The sequence below is a fragment of the Scleropages formosus genome, chromosome 24, assembly GCF_900964775.1.
Source record: "Scleropages formosus chromosome 24, fSclFor1.1, whole genome shotgun sequence".
In the NCBI taxonomy this organism is placed as follows: Eukaryota; Metazoa; Chordata; class Actinopteri; order Osteoglossiformes; family Osteoglossidae; genus Scleropages; species Scleropages formosus.
Window position 1 is genome coordinate 13,556,603 of NC_041829.1, and position 24,865 is coordinate 13,581,467.

Genomic DNA, 24,865 nt, shown 5'->3' on the forward strand with positions numbered 1-24,865 from the left:
AGTGCATGCCAGATACAATTATATGTGGAAACAGGGGGGAACCTGGTAGCATAGTGGTTAGAGCACAGCTTCCAATCCCAGCTGAAGTCCCCTTGAGCAAGGTACTTACCCTAAATTGCTCCTGTGAAAATTTCCCACATGTACGAATGGCTAAGTGATTGAAGGTGGCTTAACCTTGTAAGTTGCTTTGGAGAAAAGGATCAGATAAATGTAAATCTGTCCCATTGTCAGACCGCTAGAACATGTGTCCCAGTTAGGTGGAGAGAAAGAGAGAGAGAAGAAGATGTCAGCACTTGAGAAGCAGCGTACACGAGGCTATAACCCGACTACGAACAAAAACTTTTACGCTGGCAACACCCCACTTTAGAGCACCGGTCAGCCACCTGCTATGGGTGTGAAGCAGGGATGACACCTCCAAACTGCAAAGTCCTAACTAGACCTTCCTGGCTACACTCTCCCTCCGGGACCCAACCTTAATGTGCTTCAAATGATTGGAATCACGGGAAAACGAGGGCCCTCGGAGCCCGGCCTTGCCCCGTGGCTCTGCCGTTCGCAGCTGACGGCTCAGCTCTTGACAGCGTGGTCTCATGAGTAGATTGGATAGGAATGACGGTGGTGGGCATGGATGGGCCGTGAGTCAGGGCACAGGATCGTACCACCTGCAGCGACTTGGGGGCTGCGAGTGTAGACACATTTCTTTCTGTTTTATTTTTCAATATGGAAAAGTGTCGTTCGGAAATATGTTGACTCAGTCCTGCGTTAATTCACCTTGGAATTTACTGTTGTTAACAGGGTTTTTTTTTCGTCCAGAGAACACTGTCATGTATCAAAATGTACATATACTCTATATACAGTGGATGGATGGATGGATGGATGGAGTAACCCTGAGCAAGGCTCACCCAAACCTGCTCGCCCCAGACGGGGCACGGGGAACCGGAGCCTAACCCGGCACACAGGGTGCAAGACCGGAGGGGGAGGGGACACACCCAGGACGGGATGCCAGGCCGTCACAAGGCACCCCAAGTGGGACTCGAACCCCAGACCCACCGAAGAGCAGGACCTGGACCAACCCACCGCACCCCCATACTCTATTACTCTATATACAGTATACATATCTATATACTGTATATAGAGATATGTTCCATTCATCCATCCATCCATTACCAATAATGCTTGTCCTAACGCAGCGGAGCCTATCCCGGAAACACAGGGCGTGAGACGGTACACCTTCGGTGGAGCTATAGCCCATGACAGGGCGCAGGAGGAATTATTCCGGAATTTTTTACATGTCTTGCTTTGCCTGGACTGTACAGTCCCTCAGATTATTTGGAAATTCTTCTTCAACCACGCAATGGCCGACAATAACCACGGAGAGGCAAGTAATCTTTATCTGCTTGGGAAATGCTGGGGCTATTTTAGCATCCTCTCTGCATACATTCATTGCATCAGGAAGCACCTGCAAAGGCAGAGGGGAACCGCCATTGTGTCTCCTCTCAATCTGAACACGCCTGCGGAATGTACAGCTCAGCCAGGAAGCTGCTCATCACACACACACACACACACACACACGCGCTGCCCCGTGATGCACCACAAAGGGAAATCATCCCCGTGCCCTCTCTGCACTGTTACAGGGTCCTCCAGCGCAAATATAATCCTAGCGTGCGCTCAGCACACATCTTGTGAGACCGTTCAGTCCAAAGCACATGACCAATCAGGCCTCAGTGTGTGTGCGTGTGTGTGTGTGTGTGTGTGTGTGGTTGTTTGTGTATTTTCCTTGCATCTGAGATATGTAAGCACCATCTGTCAGGCACCCACCAGTGGGTCCAAACTGGTTGGCAAGGAACCATGAATACTCCAAGTGGGGGATTCTGTACAAGGGAGATACGGCTGTGTTTACCTACACTAGGCGGTTACAGCAGGCCGAGAGCACTCATTTATTGAACTCCAGATAGAGGGCCAGCTGTCATACTGTCCGCTGGGTATTCGAAAACCATCTAACGCCCTTCACCGCCAATCACGTTCTCGGCTTTGCTTTTAATTTTCTTCGGCGTTTTAACGTTGTCCGCACCGGTGAGGTTGAATTTCGCTCTTTCGCGCAGGCCGTGTCTCACGTGAGCTGTTCTAGGGCAAACGGGCAGCACAGTCATCTAGGACAGCGTTTAGTCACACAGCCACACCTTCAGGCTTGTGGTGAGCGCACAACTACTAATAACTTGCCTCTGAACAGGACGCACTTCAAAATGTGCGTGGGATGTCGGTCTGTGAAACGCTAACCAGAAGACGAGACTTCTTCGTCTACCAGACACACGCAGACAAGCGCAAACCCAGTAATGCGCCTGAAGTCGTTAATAATTATATTATATCGCGTATCACAATTACAGGATAGTGTTTGATTAATGGAGCCCTGTATATTTTGAATTAAGGCTCATTTTGCATTACAGGGACGTGTCAGGGGCAGCTGGTAGTTTCGTGGTTTACCACTGCTGCCTTTGGACTCAGAGGTTAGAATCCCACCTCCAGCTGTAGTAGCCTTGAGCAAGGTACTTACCATAAATTGCTCCAGTAAAATTACCCGGCGGTATAAATGGGTAAATAATTATAGTTATCTTAACATTGTAAGTTGCTTTAGAGAAAGGTGTCAGACCATTAAAAAAATCTCTCCGTACTTTAACCACCTCAGCTCAAAACAAAAAGGGGTAAAGTAGTTATCCCTACACAATAGTGATGACGTGATAATGAATAAGTAATTATGCAGGATATTAAAGGCTCACTTCCATTTTTGTCTTGTGCGGCGACCTTAAGGCGACGGTGAAGCATATGGGTGCCCCCTGCCCACACCACAGTGATGTCATTCACGGGGATTAAGTTGAACCCGAGCCCCGTGGCACGCGGCCTGCAGCTCTTAATCCTGGTATTACAAGGTGCCGCTCTTTCTTGTCATCATCCGCTGCCGCGAGCCCTCCTGGAGGGAAACCCGAAAACTGCAGTGGGCGAAATGGTATACGAAATGCAGTAAGGTACATGAACAGTAAGGTGCAGCATCGTGATGGACTTCGTCGCAGACAGGATGGAACAGGCGTCGCACTGCGATGTTCTCGCTCATTATTCGATCGTTTAGGGAAAAAAAAAAGATACGCTTCAAAGAGAATCAAATTCATGTAGGAAACAAACGTGTTCGGCTGTAGAGAGTCGATGAGCCGTGTCAGTGCTTTAACCACTTTAAAGAGAGATATTCCCGTGCTGGTGCTGGTGGACTTCCGCAGAATGTCCTCCTTGTAAACCTGTTTAAACCGCATTATCAGATTACAACGTGCGGAAATGGAACAGGAGCCTAAAGAGGAGGCCAGGCTGGAGCTCCATTCATCCATCCATCCGTCCGTAGAGACAGAAGGTGAAAACTGTTAAAAATCCATCAAACATATTTGTGCCGCTGAAACATTTCGACGTTGTTGTGAATAAATTTTAAAACATGTCTGTGATAGTCAGAATCCTGACGTCATAGTCATCTGTCTAATGGGTGTCAAAACTGTCCGTTTATATGGATAGTTACACTCTTGCTCATCACAATTATTAATGTTTTTTTTTGTTTGTTTGTTTTTTTTAAGTAAGCAGCGGTTATACAGGACTTCTTTGAAATGCAAAGACTGTGGGATACCGCCATGAAACCTGCAGGTTTTGTTATGACTAATTGTTGATTCAAACGCGGGCGGGGAGTAGGAGGGCAGGGGGCGGGGCGTTGCTAGAACCACGCCCCGCCGGAGTCCATATATGGTCAGTGACGTCATAAGCCGGAGGCTCCATTCATATAAAGCTTGCCACGCCGGAATCCCCTTAGAGGAAATGTAGTCGTGCTCGCGCTACGCGGTCCCGTTGTTCTGGCCCACACGACCAGCGTGAAATTCATTTTACTTCACTTGCAGTATTATCCGCCGAGGACCGAGTGGCAATATGAAGGTGAAAAGCATAGACTGCCGCCGTCTTAAAAAAATCCTAAGGAAGGAACGTGGGAGCTGTCTCGTTGTGGATTGTCGCCCCTACTTTTCATTCACAAACTCGAGCATCAAAGGGTCCGTGAACGTGAACCTGAACTCGGTGGTGGTGCGCAGGTCGCGCGGCGGTCCCGTGCCGCTCCACTTCGTGATCCCGGACGAGCGCGCGCAGTACCGCCTTCGCGAGGGCAGCATCTCGGCCGTGGTGGCGCTGGACGACCGGACGCCCCACTGGCAGAAGCTGAAGAAGGACAGCATCGCGCAGATAGTGATCAACACGCTGTCGCACCTGGCGAGCGGGACCAACATCTGCTTCCTCAAAGGTGAGCGCATCCGCCCTTTGCTAGTTTTGTCCTCAAGCTCATCATCATCGTAACTGTCAGTTTTCTCATAATTATCACCACCCGCCTACTTTTCGTAATTCCCGTTTGTCAGGGTCTCTTTAAGCGGTTTATCAAAATCCAGTAGTTAACCCAGTTGAGTGATTCTGTCATAAACCAAGGGAGTGATCCTAACCAAAAAAGATTCATCATGAGTATGATCAGGCTGTGGGTTTGTCATAATTTGTTTCAATTATGATTAATAAACTGGTCCATCTTAAATCTGAGATCTTGATCAAGCAACTTTCTTATTAATTGACATAATTGTTGTAGTATACTGAGCCATTTGCAATAAGTTACAATTAAAATGTGTATACTGGGCCAAATAAAGATTAGAATCATGCCTTTACTGTAGTTGGTAAACTTTAAATAACAACATTTTTTTAACATCTCCCTATTCTGTGGGCACCTTTGTCCAAAGCAAGTAATAACGCCGAATAATCAACTGTGCAGTTATTTATTTGTGATACGGCTGTGCAGTTTCTACTGCATCGGCTCAGGGTAAGTGCTTTGCTCAAGGGCTCCACAGCTGACATGAATTTAATATTTTCACTGGAGTTTTGACAGGACAGTAATCTGGGAGGGATGCATCACGGTGTCGGTCGCTGAGATAACTGGTCTTGTTGTGGCAACCGCATGGAGAGTGTGTACAAGGAGCCCGTGTTTGAGCTGCAGGAGATGAACTTGTGGTGCTGATGACTCAGACCGAGAGGACTGTGGTCACACAGCTGCCAGGACTGTCTGTAGCTGCAGTATTTCGGATTTCAGCTCCGAGGGTATTTCTGAGCTGTTCTGCTGGGTGTTACCATGGCTCTTTTCACAGGAGCTATTTAAGCATCAGAAATTGCACATTTTTTTTGATCGGCGTGGGCCGAATGAAAGCCAGGGGAGGGGAATTCGGATAATAAAATTAAGATGTTAAGAAACGAGATTAAGGTGGGTTTTGCAAGCTGTGTTTGCCGCATTCTGGATCTTGGGATCCTGTTATGACTGCGCAGCCTGGGAGATAAACCGGCCACAACAATGTGTTCTCTGTGTTGTAATAATAAGGGGAAACGGCACAACAAATCAGAGCCTTATCAACTAAAGAGCCTGGACTGAATGGCCTTTTCTGTGCTTTCGTTCCACAGGAGGATATGAGAACTTCCACTCCCAGTACCCTGAACTCTGCACAGAGTTGAAACCCCTCCCGCAGAGCGGTACTGAAAGCGAAAAAATGGTGGGGATGAACCTGTGTGAGAAACTCGGCGCCCAGCACACGCCAGATTACGATCAGGTACGGAAAGGAGCGACGTGGCGCTTCCTCTGTCCAGCCCAGTTTCGGTGTGACCACTTCCCCTTTGGCAGCAAATTCCTCTCCCACCACTCCTCATCTGCGTGATCTCTTACACACTTTGGAGTACAGCATTTCTAAAATAACTGACATTTACAGCCTGGGAAAAAAAATTGCTGATTACTTTGTGGAGTTTTCTCACACCTGAATAAATACCTTACCCGTTAAACAGGAACTATGATGTACAATAAGATTTATAGTGCATCACCCATAGCTGGTTGACCTTTAAGAACAGAACCTCCCAACTTCAGGCCTGAAAAACACTTGACACTTATTAAATATTTCATATAGTCCGTGTTATGTAAATCTCAGTTTGAAAGGAAATTTACACTCCCTAACAATGGAAACCTTATTTGTGAGGGTGTGAAAAATATCAGTAACAAAAAAATATGAATAATCATGTTTGTAGTTAGTAGATCTGTTTTGTTTATCTGTAGGCTGTCGGAGCTCCTTGGAATCATAATAAGGATGTATTGAAAGTAAATAATGGTAAAAACGGCACACCCAGGAAATTCTTCTGAATACATTCGGGAAGCATTTTTACAGGATTATGAATATACGCAGCATTTGCCTGGTTTACTTGGCCCGCGTGTAATTCGTACTGTGACATAATATGCGTACGACTGACAGTTTCCACTCTGTACTTTGGCTCAAAGCAGGAGGGATAAGGTGATGTCACATCCCTGTGAGTCATAGGCTTCTCTTCATCTGAAGATGCTTTGAGCGCACACATAAGCACCTGTCGCGTCTGAGCTTTGTCCTAAATTCAACCCGCTCTCCACTTCCACCGAAACGACAGCCTCGCTCTTTGTTTCCCCGTAAATGGATTAAGCTCACTGACCTGTCTACGTCGCACGAGTACTGCCATCGCCGCTATACCCACAACCCACCCAGGTTATCTTCAGAATATGTCTTGCCAGAAGAAGAGTGCAGTGTGAATGTGTTCTTGGAGAGTGCGGCGTTTCTCCATTACATGTCTCAAGGATGACTGATCTGTTCTGTGCGATTGAGTCTCAACCCATGATTATTGTGAAAGATCACTGTTTAAAGATTTTGCTAGAAATAAAATCTTCCTGCCATAATTTTCTTTGGCTGTTCTCTGCTGTACAAACGGTAATAAAGAACAGGACTAGAAAAGGAGGGTTTTTAACTTTTAAAAATGGCTCTTAAGTCCTTTTTGTCCTCCTTTGTTGTCCAGGGGAAGCCTGTGGAAATCCTGCCTTTCCTCTACCTCGGTAGTGCCTACCATGCCTCCAGGCAGGACTATCTCGGCGACCTTCACATCACAGCCCTCCTCAATGTGTCCCGGAGAGACACGGAGCCATCCAAAGGTCACTTCAATTACAAATGGATTCCGGTGGAGGACAGTCATACAGCAGACATTCACTCCCATTTCCAGGAGGCTATTGAATTTATCGGTAAGCACCCCCCACCCCCACAGCTGTCTTAGTGCTCTGGAAGAAACTGTTGCAGCAATGTATAGTCATAGAAAAACATATGACTCCAGCTGTCTTGCCTTTGAGTGTCCAGTTGTTGAGGTATTCTTGCTCTGGCTTTTACTGAGAACCAGTTTTAAATGTATACATTTTATATATGCTGCCTAAAATGTTTATTTAACCATTTTACTCTGATTTTTCAATCTTTGATGTATGCTCAGAGGGAGACTGTGCTGAAGTAACAACTTTTTTTTTTTTTTTTTTTTGGTCAGTTCCACATGGTTATTTGTACTGAGTGGTTTCATTCTGAGGGATGGATGAAGAAATAAACTGTCTGTGTTTTTATTTAATAAAATCGCAGCACGAATATACAATGGTACTGCTCAGAAAATTACACCTGGATTCCATGTCAGTATTTAGATACAGTCATCTTAGAAAAATACACACACACACACACACACACACACACGTTTTCAGAACCGCTTGTCCCATATGGGGTCACGGGGAGGCGGAGCCTAACCTGGTAACACAGGGCGTAAGGCCAGAGGGGGAAGGGGACACACCCAGGACGGGACGCCAGTCCGCCGCAAGGCACCCCAAGCAGGACTAGAACCCCAGACCCACCGGAGAGCAGGACTGTGGTCCAACCCACTGCGCCACCGCACCCCCCCATTAGAAAAATACAAATTTTACAAATATCAGTTTTTCCTCATGTTGCTGTGGATCTAATGGAAGCAAAGGTCCCATGCTTACCTAACTTGCAGGGGGTATATTACAAACCAAGAAAAGAGCCATTTACTACTTCTAGGTATAGACAACAGACATAATGAAGGAGGCTCTGCCTAGTAATTTCTGTGCCTAATTGCTGAGTGCAGTTGCAGGGACCCGGGACTGGGTGGTGCCAATAGCTGTTCACCTTCTGCAGGTGAACATTTGGCCAAGAGACAAATAGGCAAAGGAATAAAATAGGAAATGCAAAAAGACTTGGACCTCCAGTAATAGTGAAACAAATATAGGATGTGAACTATTCATAGACTTAACACAGAAAAGATAATCACACTGAGGTGGCCTTACGTGACATGGAGCATCTCTGAGCTGTGTGGCTCAGTCCAGGAGCTGTGAACCAACACTGGGAATCACATTTAGCTCCACACAGAAAGAAATACTTTGCTCGATATTTATAAGGTAGCTGCTGAGACATTAGCTGTGTAGCCTTTGCCAACGGAGGGCTCAGGAGTTGGTCAAGTGGTACTAGGGTTGTGAGCTGAGGTCACGATAGTTATCACCTACTTAGCTGCTCTTGGATAGATCCTCAAAGTACAAATCAGTTCCGGGATAAAGAGCTTCGAAGTGATGAACGGTGTCGATAAGCTGCCTTTGGAACGCAGTGAGTCAGGCCTGATGTAGGTGGACCGCAGGCAGTCATGGAAAATGACTCCATGATTGCTGGAGGGCTGTAGGAGGTGGGTGGCTCTCAGGAACTGTTGATCAAGAAGGAAATGTCAGCACTCGGGCCACAAACATGACAGCCATGTTATGTGCTGCTACATGCATAACAAGGAAAACGAAAGTGAAAGGTGAATGGGTGTCTGGTGGTGGGTACAAAGTGGCAATGTCCTCACAAAAGCCCTCACTTTTGTCCTCCAGATGGTGTGAAGCAGGCTGGGGGGAAGGTCCTCGTCCACTGCGAAGCCGGTATCTCCAGGTCACCCACCATTTGCATGGCCTACATCATGAAAACCAAGCGACTGCAGCTCGAGGAAGCGTTCGACTTCATCAAGCAAAAGCGGACACTCATCTCTCCGAACTTTGGCTTTATGGGCCAGTTGCTCCAGTTTGAAACTGAAATCTTTTCCTCCCCTGCTGCTGCCACCCCCTGTGGCCAAGAGACTGTGTCATTCACCTTCAACAAAAACTTTGAATCCTCAGTGTTTAATCTTCCCAATGCCTTCCTGGCACCTGGGCCCCTTCAGTCACCAGTCCACCAGTTAAAGCTAAATCCCATAACTGCGCTGCCTTAATGTTGCCGCTCAGAATCCCGTTGGTCTCCGAATACTTGAAGAAGGACGTTCATCTCATGTCCACACTTTCAGAACAGGGAAACTGGATTTTCTTGAAGGAGAAACTGAGATAAAGAATGAAAGGGTTAAGGACAAAGAACTCTAACACGTTCATACGGACTCCGTTGCCTTTTGTTTCTTTAGTAAAAACAGCAATATCTGCCTTACCTTGATGTTGTGATCTTTGCCTGTTGAGAATTTGGGCAGGCATTAATTTATTTTCTCATTAACATTTCAGTGGAATTGTCAACACAATTTTGCCAAATAAAAAAAATGGTAATTTCAAAGTTTGTCCTGGTATCTCTTCCAAAAAAAAAAAAAAAAAAAAACACAAATGTAATAAAAGACAAACATTTTTGTACGAGGTTTCTGATTGGGGCTTTATTCTGTTCATTTTGGTGGGCTATTGCATGAAATATTACCAATGATGACGGTGTAACAATTTTCGTAGTCTGCATTAACTCCACACGTTATGTAACTTGTGGAGAGTTTTCTGGAACTTACCACATCGTTTAAAAAAAAGATTAAGTGAATTTTTGCAAATGCAGGGCATAGACTACGGCATCCACAAAACCATACAAAGCGCAAATGGGAAAGATGGCACATTCACTAATCATTTTAGGGAAGCAAAGAGGTAGGTCTAATGTGTAAATTATGCAGTAACGACAAGAGCCGCAGGCGATGGGGTGTGGCTCATCTCCTCCACACTGGTCATAAACACAGGAGGTCTCTCCTATGCCGAAAGCACTCCTTCCGCAGACCTTGCTGACTAACCTGTTGTCATTCCATGCACACATTGACTCATAAAGCTCACAAACACCTGGGATGGACCGGCGGAAAGACAGCACCCTGGATTAGCTCTCCGAAGACAGCTGGTAACATGGCGGTTAGAGCTGCTGTCTTTAGACCCAAAGGTTGCAGGTTTGAGTCTCACTTCCAGCTGTAGTATCCTTGAGCAATGTACTTACCCTAAATGGCTCTAGTAAAATGAGCCAGTTCTATAAATGGGTAAATAATTTTAATTAGCTCAACGTTAGTTGCTTTGGAGAAAACCATCAGCTGATTGAATAAATGTAGAGATAGGGACCCATGGAGAGAATGGAGTGATGAGCTACTGATTGATTGATCAGAACTGTCAAATCCCACACAGGGCACATGTGTATTCTGGTGTTCAATTCACATTTACTTACTGTGCGTCAGCACCGCTTTACATTTCCATTTATTCATTTAGCAGACGCTTTTGTCCAAAGCGACGTACATCTCAGCAAAAGTGCAATTTATGCATTACATTAAGAGAAAGAGACATGAAAGTCAAAAGGAAACCTAGTCTGTTACCTACTTACTGCACCGAGGTTTTACTTTACAGTATAACTTCCTTGGTGCAGCATGTCTGAATTAGATTTTTCTTCGGAAATAAATGTTGAAGAGTATAACCATACGTCTGTTGCGGAAAAATAGGCCTACAATCATCAAACAGCATAATTAAAAAAAAAAAAAAAAAAAAAAAATGTGGTTCACACCTGTCTATATGAATTCCTAAAAACTCTAGTCATTATTAGGTTGTAGTTTTTAAAACAATGACTAGCTCGCAAACGCAAATTTTTACAAGTAATTTTTCTGTGGAACAACTTTAAATATAATTATTTGATTTATTATTATTAATTCAAATGAGCATTATTTTTTATACGGACGGGACGGACCTGCCGAAACGGGACCAAACCCGTATTTTAACGTCTTAATTTCCACAACGAGAATATGGATCGAGGGAAATGGCAGAAAAATGCAACTTTTGTAATACAATAACCTCACATTTTTTTTTGCAATGTCCCGCTAGACCGGTGACTGTTACAGTAGAACACACTCCGTAAGCTTTGGCGCCTAACTTCTTACCCCTGGATCGTACCAACTTTTCAATTAGGGGTCTACTAGAAATCATACAAAGTCCACAAATCTCAGCTATATTTCCCACCATGAACTATTAAACTTTATATATTCAATTAAATTTTGAAATGAATCAATACAAGATTAAAAGACTCTTGCGTATATTCAGTTCGTGAGATAAATACTTAGAAAGTTGGTGTTACCCTTGTTTTGGTAAGTCTCTTTTACGTCGTGTAGCCACGCCCCCTTCGCCATTTTGAATTTTGTCCCTGTTTTTGTGTCGGCAGTTGGAAAAATATTTTCTGGTATTTTAAAAATTAATGTGTTGCATTTAGTTAAATAAAACTCCACGTGTATAACTTCACCCTCTTCCCTTTCGTGGAGGAAGAGGGATTTTCCTAAATACCGGTTTGAGGAACATCGCGCAGACATGTATATTAAGCAGGTAAGCTAACAAGCTAGCCAGCTAGCTAGCGAAGCCTGCTATCTCTGGAGATTATCATGTGAGAATTATTCGCAGAAAATTATACTTTCTTGTTAAAATTGCTTACAGTTGCAAGTAAAGACACGGGGTGTATAAATTGAAAAAACTGTGAAAGGCGAGTTTTCATAAAGTAGCGTGCTAGCTCTCTTAGCAATTTTGCTGCTGCTGTGTGTGTGTTGTGTGCTGGGAAACTCACGGACGACCCGCTTCAAGACCAGAAGAGTTTAACAAAAAATCAGAAATTTAAGTACAACATTTCCATAATCTACGTAAATTATTGCCACGTTTCTATTTTTATATATGTTCAGCGTGTATATCAGATCACATTGTAGTTATTATTGACCCTTATGATACTTGGCTATTAAAAAAAAGCAGTCTCTTTAATGTCAATGACCCCCCCCGCATATTTTTATATCCCTTAATCTGTATGTAATTAGTGGATTTTGAACATGTGTAATTTGACCTGTTAGATCATACTGTGTAGTTTTACAGCTTTGGTTGCAATGAATGTCTCCCCTTCATGATCACGCCCCTCAATGTTGATATTATTCATTGTCAATTGTTTGTTTTTACGTGACAATTGCATCTTGCCTGCATTCGAAAAGGGATATTATTTATATATATATATATATATATATATATATATTATTTGATATAATCAGAATTTGTGCTAATTAGTTCAGGTTCAGTTTGGGAGCTATTTTCAACATTAAATATGATTCTGTATATTGCATGATGCCTCATATTAGACATGGCAGTACCATTTCATTATGAGCCTGAAATCTTTTTTTCTGATATTTTTAACCTTTGTCTCACACTGTCTCGGGCTACTGCAGTTAATCATATTTGTAATGATTTACACATTTTTGCATTGGATTCAAATTTTACCATGTCAACTGAGGGCAAGTGCCTTGATCAACGAAGACATCGTGTGTGTGAGCTTGAACCGGGAACCTTCATACTGCGTGGTGATGGCCCTGAATACTGAACCGGCTGTTGTTCCTGATGGAGAAAGCAAATTGAATTTATTGTCACATTCTTATGAAGGTTAGGGTGTCTGTCTGTTTAACTGTTTATTTATTTTGTTTGACAGGTCATTATCCAGGGTTTTCGAAGTTACCGGGATCAAACGGTCGTAGATCCGTTCAGTCCGAAACACAATGTTATTGGTGAGTTTAGTCAAAGTATCATAGGTGTCCTTTCACCTTTATGAAAAACTTTGAGTCTCATTCTGTGGCCTCTTTGTTTCTATTAACAGTTGGCAGAAATGGATCAGGAAAAAGTAATTTTTTCTATGGTAAGTGCTCCTCTTTTTTGTGTTAGGAAGTTGGAGTATGTGTTAGGTGTCTAAGACTATCTTTTTTTTTGTCAAACGCATGAGCAGTGAGTATGAACTTTGAAGTTTATGAATTCTAACTATAAATATGAACCCGTGCCCATATATCAGCATGTCTTCATATGCATGTAAAAATGCATACATGTTTCTCTGATTGTTATTATAATGTATGTGTATACATGTCACGTTTGAATGTGTTGTGTTCTTTCCAGGCCTAACTTTGGTTTTGTATTCACACAGCCATTCAGTTTGTGCTCAGCGATGAGTTCAGCCACCTTCGGCCAGAGCAGAGACTCGCCTTGCTCCATGTGAGTGGTTTGGGTGTCTCAGTTTCATTTTTTTTTTTTTTGTGATGCTCTTCATCTGTGTGTGATTAACTGTTTTACTTTTCCCGTTGTTTTAGGAAGGAACTGGTCCCCGTGTCATCTCAGCTTTTGTGGAAATTATATTTGACAATTCTGACAACAGGTTGCCGGTAAACTTCGATGACATACCTTTATACCGTTAAACTCTTCATGTGCATAAGGAATACATCCTTCTCTTGTGAATGTGGAGTCAGAAATATAAAATACATTGTGATTTAATCATGGAATATTGCATTTCCTGTCAGATTGACAAGGAAGAAGTGTCCTTGCGCCGTGTGATTGGAGCTAAAAAAGACCAGTACTTCTTGGATAAGAAAATGGTGACGTAAGTGAACATGGGAATTTTGTGAGAGTTAAATTGTGAAGGTTATTTGACACCAGTTTATTATAAAAGGATGGTATACAGAGAAAGAAGAGCTGTAAGATGGAATGTATGTAAAATTATTTTTTCCCAAAGAGGGGACAAGTACACTAGTGAGTTGAACTGTCTTTATTCTAGGAAAAATGACGTAATGAATCTCCTGGAAAGTGCTGGCTTTTCCCGCAGTAATCCGTATTATATTGTGAAGCAAGGAAAGGTGAGGGGATCAGTAAATATTTCTGTTCAATCAATTTACATTCACCATGTTTCTGTTTTAAGAAATTAACTGATGCATCATTTGATTAGTTGTACTTCTGTAATTTTTGCTGATATGTCCTTATGGCTGTTCCTTCCAGATCAACCAAATGGCTACGGCCCCTGACTCTCAGCGTCTGAAGTTGCTGAGGGAAGTTGCAGGGACCCGGGTGTATGACGAACGCAAAGAGGAGAGCATCTCCCTCATGAAGGAAACAGGTAAATGTGGCATAAACAGAAATGCTGTGCTTGATGGAAACTCAGCATTACTGGAAAGGTCAGAATTGTTGTCCTTGGCCCTTACTTAATCAGTTCACTTGTTCTGTTGGACAACTCTAAATTTAGAACTTTCCATAACATCCTGCAGTGGAAACTAATTTCTTGGACGCATCTTTTGGGCTTGCAGAATTGTTTGTCGTGATAAATTTTGCATAAATCCCAGTGTATTTGGTGAGTGGACTCTGACTTACCTGGTGGGTGGTCCTTTCCTGTCAGAGGGGAAGCGGGAGAAAATCAATGAACTTCTGAAGTATATCGAGGAACGCCTGCACACCTTGGAGGATGAGAAGGAGGAGCTGGCTCAGTACCAGAAGTGGGACAAGATGAGAAGGGCACTGGAGTACACCATCTACAATCAAGAGCTGAATGAGACGCGTGCCAAGCTGGATGAGGTATTGCAGGGCTTTCCCTTATTAGGTTTGGAAGTTGTGAAGTAGGTTTCTAATGTTGCCCATTTCCTTTCGCAGGGCTGCCTTTTTTTGTAATGCACAATCCAGTTTGTCCACACTTCTGTGTTTTCCAGCTGTCCACTAAGCGAGAGACCTGTGGGGACAAATCAAGGCAGCTGCGTGATGCCCAGCAGGATGCCAGGGATAAAGTGGAGGTAAGTGATGAAACTTTGAGAAAGGCATGATTATTGGCCACCGTTACCATACACTGCTGTAGTCAAGGGGGCTGTAGTCATTGTAGCTCTGTGATAATGTATTTGCACCCCCACCCACCCCAGTCCATCGGGAGATGTTATACAACCTCACTCCTCTGCTTTCTCTACCCCACTACACTCTCCCTTTTCCTAAAGGAAACGGAGCGTGTTGTCCGGGAGCTGAAGTCTAAGATCTCGGCCATGAAGGAAGAAAAGGAGCAGCTGAGTGCCGAGAGGCAGGAGCAGATCAAGCAGCGGACCAAGCTGGAGCTGAAGGCCAAGGACCTGCAGGATGAGCTGGCAGGGAACAGCGAACAGAGGGTGCGGAAGCCTCTGTCTGCGTCATTGCCGCTTGGGCGCCGGATCAAGTGCGCTGAGATGGCAGAATTCCCTCCATTACTGTGCCACATTGCATATATTTATTTATTTCATTCTTTGGTGGGGCCTTGTCAGAGGAGACAACTAGGCTGTATAGGATGGGTATGGTGGTAGAGCATGAGGGAGGTTTGTGGAAATTGGATCTCTGCCACCTGATGGAATTGGCCATCTGACTGTGAGACAAACACGTCATTTGGCTTTCATGGTTAAATATCATTTAATTGTTTAGCTGAGAATTCACTGATTGGCTGCATGCATCTATTTATCAAAAGCAAAGTTAAACAATCCCTCCAGTTTGTTCTAATGCTTTTTTTTTGGTGCATAAACTCCTTTGCAACACTGGTGCAAGTAATACAATTTCCTGAAAATTCTGCCAGACATGTCACATGATTATTTGTCCTGATTTGTTTGATTAGAAACGGCTGCTGAAGGAAAGGCAGAAACTTCTGGAAAAAATAGAAGAGAAACAGAAGGAGCTGCAAGAGACTGAGCCGAAGTTTAATACCGTGAAGGAGCGAGAAGAAAGAGGCATTGCAAGGTTGTGTGTGTGTGTGTGTGTGTGTATGTTTGTGTGTATTTATAGCTTCAAGATATGGATCAATGTCACTGCAGTAAAGTGTAGAAAAGAGCTGAGGATAAGATTGTGTTAAATTATTTGTAACAAACTCAGAATTGCTCTTTACCTCTGTTTAAAACTAATTGCTGAAAAGTGTCTTTGTTTTTCTGTAACATTTTTGTCTGTCTTGCTTTGTGAATTGCTGTATTTCCTCGATCCAAAGATTGCACTTTTTTTTTTTTCCTCAAATTTTAATGACTGGAAAACCGGAATGCGACTTACATTTTTGATGGCATCTTAGGGTCATTGACATAGCTGGATGTGCATCACTCCATTTATTGCTTCAGTTATGTCCACTCCCAGTACCATGTGTTAAATGTAGCCTAAGTTTGGCATAGAGGGTGATATTTTGTGGGAAGACAGTGACATCAGCAATTCTGAATCCAGTAGTCATTCAGAAGAATCGGCCTGTGAAGAAGGTTCACAGGCCAGTAGTGAGGAGGAAATAAATAAATTGAAGAATAAGCTTTTTTTTGAATTTCATCTTTCTGCATTGTTACATATAACTTTTAAGTTATTTATAGCTTCAGTAATAATTAGGGAAAAATTTTCAAGATTTCTCTAATTTCCTGTGGTGGTGTTGCTTTTTTTTTCATGAACATAGCTCTCTAAACCTAGGGTACGTCTTACAATCCATAGTGCCCTTGAATCGAGTAAATGGCCATGTGTCTGTGACTGGACAGTGTGCAATTGAGTGTATTGTTTCTTATAAGCCCATGCTCTTACTTTCCTTCCACTCAGATTGGCCCAGGCTACACAGGAGAGGACAGACTTGTATGCCAAACAGGGACGTGGCAGCCAGTTCACCTCCAAGGAAGAACGAGACAAGTGGATCAAGAAGGAGCTCAAATCTCTGGACCAGGCTATCAACGACAAGAAACGGCAGATTGCTGCCATCCACAAAGACCTCGAAGACACAGAGGCTAACAAAGAGAGGAACCTTGAACAGTACAGTGTACGAAAGGAGTCGAGTGTGCACATGATGTCCGTTATGACGCTTGTTTGTCTTGTTTGTGTGGTAATTCTGTTTTTGGTCCTTTTGACCCCTCAGAAACTGGATCAAGATTTGAATGAGGTGAAGACTCGAGTTGAGGAACTGGACAAGAAGTATTATGAAGTGAAGAATAAAAAGGATGAGCTTCAGAGTGAGAGAAAGTAAGTGTGTATAAAATGGGTACTGTGTTTTAGTGACTTAAACACCCTGGTGGGGGGGTGTTTTTTCTGTTGAGTAATACATCTCACGATTACTTGTTTGCTCATGATTTTCTGGCATTTAATGTCTGACGTGGGTCTGTGCAGAGCATAAAATGTTGACATTATGCTGAAAGGCACATGGGGTGGACAACAGACTGCACATGCCCCCAGCGAGCTGGTTAAAGTTTAAAAGGAAAAAAAAAAGTGGGTTTTCCAAGGGGGGACTACTGAGTTAGTTGGATTCAGAGGTGGTGTCAAAAATGACGGATCTGTACTGGCACGTAAAGCAAAAAGCGGAGGGTGTTGTGGATTGGGGCAAGTATTGCGTGCATCAGCTGTACCTTGCAGTCCCGACCTCCCCATCTCTCCCCAGCTACTTGTGGAGGGAGGAGAATGCGGAGCAGCAGGCACTGGCAGCAAAGCGGGAGGACTTGGAGAAGAAACAGCAACTCCTGCGGGCAGCCACCGGAAAGGTCAGCCTCTCCTTACTGCTGTGTTGTGGGGGCGGCAGTGATGCTGGTGTTGATGGCTGTAGGAGTAACGTTTATATTTAGGTGACGTCACTATCTGAGACAGTTTTACTGGCTTCGGTGTAAATAGTTGGGAAGTGATGACGGTGTTGTTAGGAATGTTGCAAAAGAAAATTGTCTCTTCTTAGCAGTGCCAGAGGATTCAGTGAATGAGATTTCTAAAAATATGAACTGTTCAGCATTCACAGATAGAAATATCTCTTCCCACTAGGGTCTAAAGTAATGACTCTGATGGAAAAATCCCCAAACTGCTCTTCTTTTGCCTGGAAGTTTTTAAATATGATTCATACACATATATAATGATTTTAAAAATGATTTTGAAATTATTTTAAATTGAGAGCCAATAGTTTTCTTTTGATCTTATATTTTTTTCCTGTGCCTTAAAGATGCAAATGAAATTGGTAATTGTTTCAGGGTCCACTGCAGATTTGCATTATGACTCAATGATGTGGAGAATGAAGCTTTTGTCATTCATATTCAAAGCTAATCGATAACAATTTGATACTCTATTAATGATTTCCTCTTGTTATTGTAGGCCATTTTGAATGGCATTGACAGCATAAACAAAGTGTTGGAGCACTTTCGAAGGAAGGGAATTAACCAGCATGTCATCAATGGCTACCATGGAATTGTCATGAACAATTTTGAGTGTGAACCAGCTTTTTACACCTGTGTGGAGGTGACTGCAGGGACCAGGTAAGATGGCCAGAATTTAAGTGTGTCTTTTTTTTGGCAGGGATGGGGTCTTGATGGCATTTGAGAAATATCTGCTATGTTTTACGCTCAGGTTGTTTTACCACATTGTGGAGACTGATGAGGTCAGCACGAAAATCTTGATGGAGTTTAATAAGATGAACCTTCCAGGGGAGGTTACCTTCCTGCCACTCAACAAATTAGATGTTCGAGACACAGCCTACCCAGAGACAAACGTAGGACTTTTCTTCTTACTCTTGGGTTTCTTAAACATGTCTGTTTTATGAAGTTTTCATTTGAATTGTTTTTCATCTGAATAGCATATGGTGGTCTTACAAGCAGTGAAAGCACTGGTGTCTGCTTCTCTCTCATATGGCTGAGTTTGTCTTCATTGTTATAGCTAACTTGCTGCTCATGCTATCAGTCAGTATTATTATAGGCTCAGCTTAGTAGAAGCATCTAGTGCATATTAAGGTGTTGAGCAAAGAACACACATTGTTATAATATAGCTGCATCTTCCTAAAAAATTTTTGTTGGGTTTATCCAGTATTCTGGTTTCTGGTTTTGCAAATGACCTGTAAAGTCAGGTTTGTGAATAAAGCATAACCAACTGATATTAATGTTTTCAGGATGCCATCCCGATGATCAGCAAACTGCGGTACAATCCGAAATTTGATAAGGCTTTCAAGCATGTTTTTGGAAAGACTCTCATCTGTCGTAGCATGGAGGTCTCAACTCAGCTGGCCAGGGCTTTCACTATGGATTGCATCACTTTAGAAGGTGTGAATTAGTTCCGCTTTGTCTTTTTGTTTAAGATCAGTGAACAAAGTGATAGTTACTAAAATGATCACAAATGTTATATTAATTATCTGATTCTTTTCTCTAAACCAACATACAATGTCAGGTTTTTATATTAAACTGCTTACAGTAAGTCATCCATTCATACAGCTGGTTTATTTTATTGGAGAAATTCAGGAAAAGAATCTTGCTAAAGGGTACTACACTGTTAGTGGGATTGGAACGTGGGCCCTTTGAGGGGAAGGTAATGTCTCTAATCACTACACCACCTCCTGATCCATGATGTTAGAATGGATTAATTCCTTACATAGTCAGTGAGAACAAATGCCTAATTGACCTTTCTGGTAGAGTTCTGCACGTTATTGCTACTTGGCTGGAGGTGATGTGATTTTTTTTTTTTTTTTTTTTTCCCCCCCCCCTCCCCTGTAGGTGACCAGGTGAGTCACCGGGGTGCCCTCACAGGCGGCTACTACGACACCAGGAAGTCTCGTTTGGAGCTCCAGAAGGACATGAGAAAGGCCGAAGAGGAGCTGGGTGAGCTGGAGGCCAAGCTGAATGAAAATCTGCGCAGGAACATTGAACATATCCTTTGCTGCATTCTTTGTAACTTTTCCACTTGCAGTGTGCAACTGTCACGATTTCTGTTACTGTAGGGAGTAAGAAAAAAATGTTGACAAGTGTGTCATCCCAGCCCATTGGGAGAACAGTGGCTTTAAAGTGCTTTAAGTCTCCTGAGTATAGTGGAGCAGGAGGCTGGCACAGATAATGCCAGGGTCCCTTCTGTTAAATCGGATTAGTAGCTGTCACAAAGGGCATCTTTGTGAGTCATTGGCTTGGTCAGCTGTTAGCCGTTGATGGACAGGCCTTTTTTTTCTGAGCTTTAGGAGAGGAATAGTAGAAAGCATGCACGTTCAGCAGGTGGGGTATAGCAAACCTGTCAAACATCTCTGTCTTCTGTTAGCCAGCTAAAGCCTTTTCAGATAAACGGGTGCATTGGTGGTCATTGCTTCACCTAAAGAATTCCACACATGGAGCCAGAGCAAGAAGTGTTGTCCTTTTGTACTTGTTTGATTGACTGCTGTTTGTTGTGTGCCTACATTTGTGTTTTACATTTGTTTGCACAATGACTGAATTGATTATGGCTTTGAGGTCATTTGCACACAAATAGAGTAAATGCATAACAAAAAAAAAACATTTTAGTGCTGCATATTGAGTAGGATGTCTTTTGGGTATGCAAAAAACACATGATTTTAAAAGCTTCATTGCACATTTTAGCCCTGAAAAACTGAAGTGATTGGTTTTTTTTAGACTTCCTTAGCACCTTGAACGTATCAATAACGAGATTGATCAGCTAATGAATCAAATGCAGCAGATTGAGACACAGCAGAGGAAATTCAAGGCCTCTCGTGACAGCATTCTGTCAGAGATGAAGATGCTGAAAGAAAAGAGACAACAGTCGGAGAAAACATTCATGCCGAAGGTAAAGTGTAACCTTGGAAGTGAATGCATCCTAAATAGCCTTTAACTGGTGCTATTTAAGAGATTAGACATTTGTGTGCCTATCAAAGTGTGAAACTGATGCCGTGCTAAGCAAGTATTTGTAACTACCTATTTTGGTATGTGGATATTTGCATACATTGAAGCATTCAAAGTTTGTCTTTGGTAATACCTTACATTGCCTACAAGTCTATGGAAATCTTAAGTTTATAATCCTCATAAGACCCTGTCATTCATTTTTGTCCACTCTAGAGGACATATGTTTTTTTAAAATTGTCAAATTACGAGCTACAATTCTGAGCCTCAACACACTATATATAGAGCACTCTGCTTTTAAGCGATACCTTTTTTGGGTGTATGGGTTGCATGGCTTGCTGAAAAGAAATAAATGGGAAAACCATTTTTTACTGCATCTCAGGAGATTATAGCTGTGCAAACCCAAGTGCTTGGACATTGTACAGGTTCCTGTTCCAGCTAAACTAACAGTTTTTTCATGACGTCTCCATTCCTTTCAGCAACGGAGCTTACAAAGCCTGGAGGCCAGCTTACATGCCATGGAGTCAACGCGCGAGTCTCTTAAGGCTGAGCTGGGCACAGATCTTCTGTCTCAGCTCAGTCTGGAGGACCAGCGGCGAGTGGATGACCTCAATGATGAAATCCGTCAGCTGCAGCAGGTGAGCTTGCATGGTGGCAGTGGTTTGGAGGCTCAGAGATAGAAAGTATTTACCCCAATGGCTGATTGCACACTGCCATTATATGTAGTAGCAGCCCCTTGGAGAGAAGTGGCCTGTTCCTATTAACGATGTACAAGACATTTCCAGCTCGACCTCTCATGGTTCAAACCTCTCATTCGTCATCGCTGTAGTGTAACCTAAACAGTATCACTGTTGTGCATGGGGTTTTTTTCTCTGTAGTGGGTTGTTTGTATAGATTGCTGCAGATCTGTGATTACTCATGCTCGTTATGTAACTTCCGAAGAAGTGTTAACTTGAATTTTTAGAATAAGGGCAGTTTGGTGTCCCTCACTTGTGCTGTCAGTGTTATTTTGTAAACTTGGCATTGTTATTTTTTTAGACCTTCCCCTGAAACACACAAATTTACACATTTTTAATGGCTATTCTTCACTTGTTTTAGGACAACAGGCAGTTACTAAATGAAAGAATCAAGCTGGAGGGGATAATGACCCGAGTGGAGACGTACCTCAATGAAAACCTGCGGAAACGTTTGGACCAAGTTGAGCAGGTGTGTTATTGTACTGTGACATTTTACAGCTCTGCTGTCCTTTTACCTCTGTGTCTGGCTGCTCTGGGTTTCCCATGAACTTGGGCTTTTTCACCATCCAGGAGCTGAACGAGCTCAGGGAGACAGAGGGAGGCACTGTGCTCACAGCAACAACATCTGAACTTGATGGAATCAACAAGCGCATAAAGGATACCATGGCTCGCTCAGAAGGCAATTTCCCAACTTTTTTTTTTTTTTTCTTTTTTTTTTCATGTCAAGCTCTTAATGGGGTTTCTTGTGAAGTAAATGTTCAGTAAATTGCTGTCCACAGACTTGGATTCCCTCATTGACAAGACAGAAATTGAGATCAAGGAACACCTGAAGAGCATGGAGCGCTGGAAAAACATTGAGAAGGAGCAAAACGATGCTATCAACCATGACACCAAGGAGCTGGAGAAGATGACCAACCGACAGGGCATGTTGCTTAAGAAGAAGGAGGAGTGTATGAAAAAGATCCGGGAGTTAGGCTCACTCCCGCAAGAGGCCTTTGAGAAGTACCAGACCCTCACGCTCAAGCAGGTAATGAACAACTTGCCTTGATTGCTGGGGTGTTGAGTGAGACCGCTCAGTTTAGGACATGCCTCGGATTGTCTGGAAGCTGCATCTTCCGCAAGTTGTTCCCTTTATCATTGTTGATGTTCTTGTTCTTTCAGCTGTTCCGCAAGCTTGAGCAGTGCAACACAGAACTGAAGAAGTACAGCCATGTAAACAAGAAAGCCCTGGATCAGTTCGTCAACTTCTCTGAACAGAAGGAGAAGCTGATCAAGAGGCAAGATGAGCTGGATAGGGGCTATAAGTCCATAATGGAGTTGATGAATGTTCTGGAGCTCCGGAAGTATGAGGCCATACAGCTGACTTTTAAACAGGTAAACAGATTTAATCCAGTAAAAATCATTCAGCTAAATGTTTTGATTAGGGAAATGCCTTTGGTAAATGTAATCCTTAATAAGGACTTGTATTTTGTTTCACTGTGATCTTTGTTATATACTTTTACCAAAGCAGTGGTCAGCAGCTCACCCTTTGAGATGCGCAGGTTGGTTGGTTTATGCATAACATCAGCTCCTGTAGCTTTGGATCCCTAACCGCTTACCTGTTTGCGTCTTCCCCTGAAACGCAGGTGTCCAAGAACTTTAGCGAGGTGTTTCAGAAGCTCGTCCCTGGGGGCAAGGCCACGCTGGTGATGAAGAAAGGAGATGCTGAAGGGAACCAGTCGCAGGATGAGGGAGAGGGTGGAGCAGACAGTGAGAGGGGCTCAGGGTCTCAGAGCAGTGTGCCTTCTGTTGACCAGTTCACAGGAGTAGGAATTAGGGTATGGAGCTTCTGTATGGGATGTTCCTCCTTGCAACTTTGACTTCATTCATTTTTTGTTTAACCAAGTGACATACTACCATTCAGAAGTAATTTTTCAACAGCCAGTTTCTTCAGCCTAATTTTTGCCAACATATTTTACTCCATTTTTTGTCTGTACCTCAGACACCTGCTAATGTTAAATCCTGTGGGCGACTCACTTCAGGTGAAGCCCACCTTGTTTCACTAAAAGCCCTGAGCACTTCAGAAGCTTTCAGTTTGTCTGTAAAGAATGTTTATTCCAGTATCTGAAGTTTGTTTGCTGTACAAGTGTCAGGTATCCATTGATGTTTTTGTCCCATTTTTGGGTGATAATTGTGCATGTGTATACACAGGTGTCCTTTACTGGGAAGCAGGGTGAGATGAGGGAGATGCAACAGCTGTCTGGGGGACAGAAATCCCTAGTGGCACTGGCCCTCATCTTCGCCATTCAGAAGTGCGACCCCGCACCCTTCTACCTGTTTGATGAGATTGACCAGGCTCTGGATGCTCAGCACAGGAAAGCAGTATCTGGTAATTTACTCGTCTGGTTTTCTTCCCTTCCCATTAGTCTCTTTGAACCCCTTGTTATGGTGATGGAGTAAATGGAAGGACATGGTTAGCACAGTGTCTGGGGCAGCTGATCTTACATTAAAGTAGTCCTATGTAATGGATTTTAGATGACACCCCCCCGCAACCCCTGTCTTTCAGATATGATTGTGGAACTTGCTGGACATGCGCAGTTCATCACGACGACTTTCAGACCTGAGCTTCTGGAGTCTGCCGACAAGTTTTATGGAGTCAAGTTCCGAAACAAGGTGAGGAGCATTTCCAGTTTATTCATTGTCAAAATGTTGTTTACTCTCACTGCAAGCGAATGTGTTTTGCTCTTTTGCAGGTGAGCCACATCGATGTGATATCAGCAGAGCAGGCTAAGGACTTTGTGGAGGATGACACTACTCACGGATAACCTTCCTGCTCTTCTCTTGGTCTGTCTCTTTCAAGCTCGATTGGCTGTTATTTTTCTTGTGCCCCAGTGCTCCCTATTTCCAGTAATTTTTGTTGCTTTCATATTGAGTTGATAAAATGGGAATAAATATGAGTTTTAATGAAACTAACTTGAGAGGTTTGACACGTAATTGGCTCTGGTGAGGAGTGGTGTAAAATGTAGTCATGTGTCAAAGAAAACCACCCAGAGGTATCTTTACTTATTTGCTCCTGGCTATAATGTTGTGCTTGTTGTTTATTGTTGAAATCATTTTGTAATCACTCTTTTAGAATGTTCAACTGTTGCCTTTTCGATATTGCTGCATGTGTTGTACAGATTTTTGACAGAAAGACAGTAGCTTGTTGTTCGTATATCGTTTGCAGATTTGAAAGCACTAACATCTGCTTAAGTTTTTTCTCAAAGAAATAAGACTTTTGGCACAAAAAGGCATATTTGGAATAAAGGGCTCCATTTAGACCGAAGCTGAGCCGTTAAAAATGCAGCTGAACAGTTAACAAAGTCCTCCACAGAGGCATTTTGAAGCAATTTGGTTTTTGTGTTTTCTTTTGAACAGCAAACTCCATTTCACCTGTGGCAGAGCGGCCCTTGCCTTGTCTGACCAGTTTTCTGTTCTGTGAATTTTTTCCTTTTGCAGATGGTTCTCTTATTCCTATTTGCTTTTAACTGTCTTTCTTACCTTCGCTGTTTTAGACATTAAAAATATATGTAACTAGTCAAAAGTGCACACCTAACTGTATCTTC

At 43.0% G+C, this 24,865-nt stretch overlaps 2 protein-coding genes across 2 annotated transcripts; both read left to right on the forward strand.

Annotated features, from left to right (window-relative positions):
* Positions 1 to 3,841: 3,841 nt before the first annotated feature.
* dusp5 (dual specificity phosphatase 5) lies at positions 3,842 to 9,712 on the forward strand. The gene is made up of 4 exons (XM_018726575.2): positions 3,842 to 4,312; positions 5,500 to 5,645; positions 6,901 to 7,120; positions 8,786 to 9,712. The coding sequence occupies exons 1-4, from the start codon at positions 3,949 to 3,951 to the stop codon at positions 9,157 to 9,159; spliced, it is 1,104 nt and encodes a 367-aa protein (XP_018582091.1). The 5' UTR covers positions 3,842 to 3,948; the 3' UTR covers positions 9,160 to 9,712.
* Positions 9,713 to 11,335: 1,623 nt separating this feature from the next.
* smc3 (structural maintenance of chromosomes 3) lies at positions 11,336 to 24,865 on the forward strand. The gene is made up of 29 exons (XM_018726560.2): positions 11,336 to 11,524; positions 12,657 to 12,732; positions 12,822 to 12,860; positions 13,140 to 13,207; positions 13,303 to 13,374; positions 13,510 to 13,589; positions 13,764 to 13,842; positions 13,982 to 14,099; positions 14,376 to 14,551; positions 14,683 to 14,763; positions 14,959 to 15,123; positions 15,597 to 15,718; positions 16,538 to 16,751; positions 16,848 to 16,951; positions 17,364 to 17,463; positions 18,056 to 18,216; positions 18,308 to 18,449; positions 18,843 to 18,993; positions 19,441 to 19,593; positions 20,340 to 20,491; positions 21,024 to 21,182; positions 21,643 to 21,750; positions 21,852 to 21,960; positions 22,061 to 22,308; positions 22,443 to 22,655; positions 22,907 to 23,098; positions 23,472 to 23,649; positions 23,827 to 23,933; positions 24,014 to 24,865. The coding sequence occupies exons 1-29, from the start codon at positions 11,510 to 11,512 to the stop codon at positions 24,083 to 24,085; spliced, it is 3,654 nt and encodes a 1,217-aa protein (XP_018582076.2). The 5' UTR covers positions 11,336 to 11,509; the 3' UTR covers positions 24,086 to 24,865.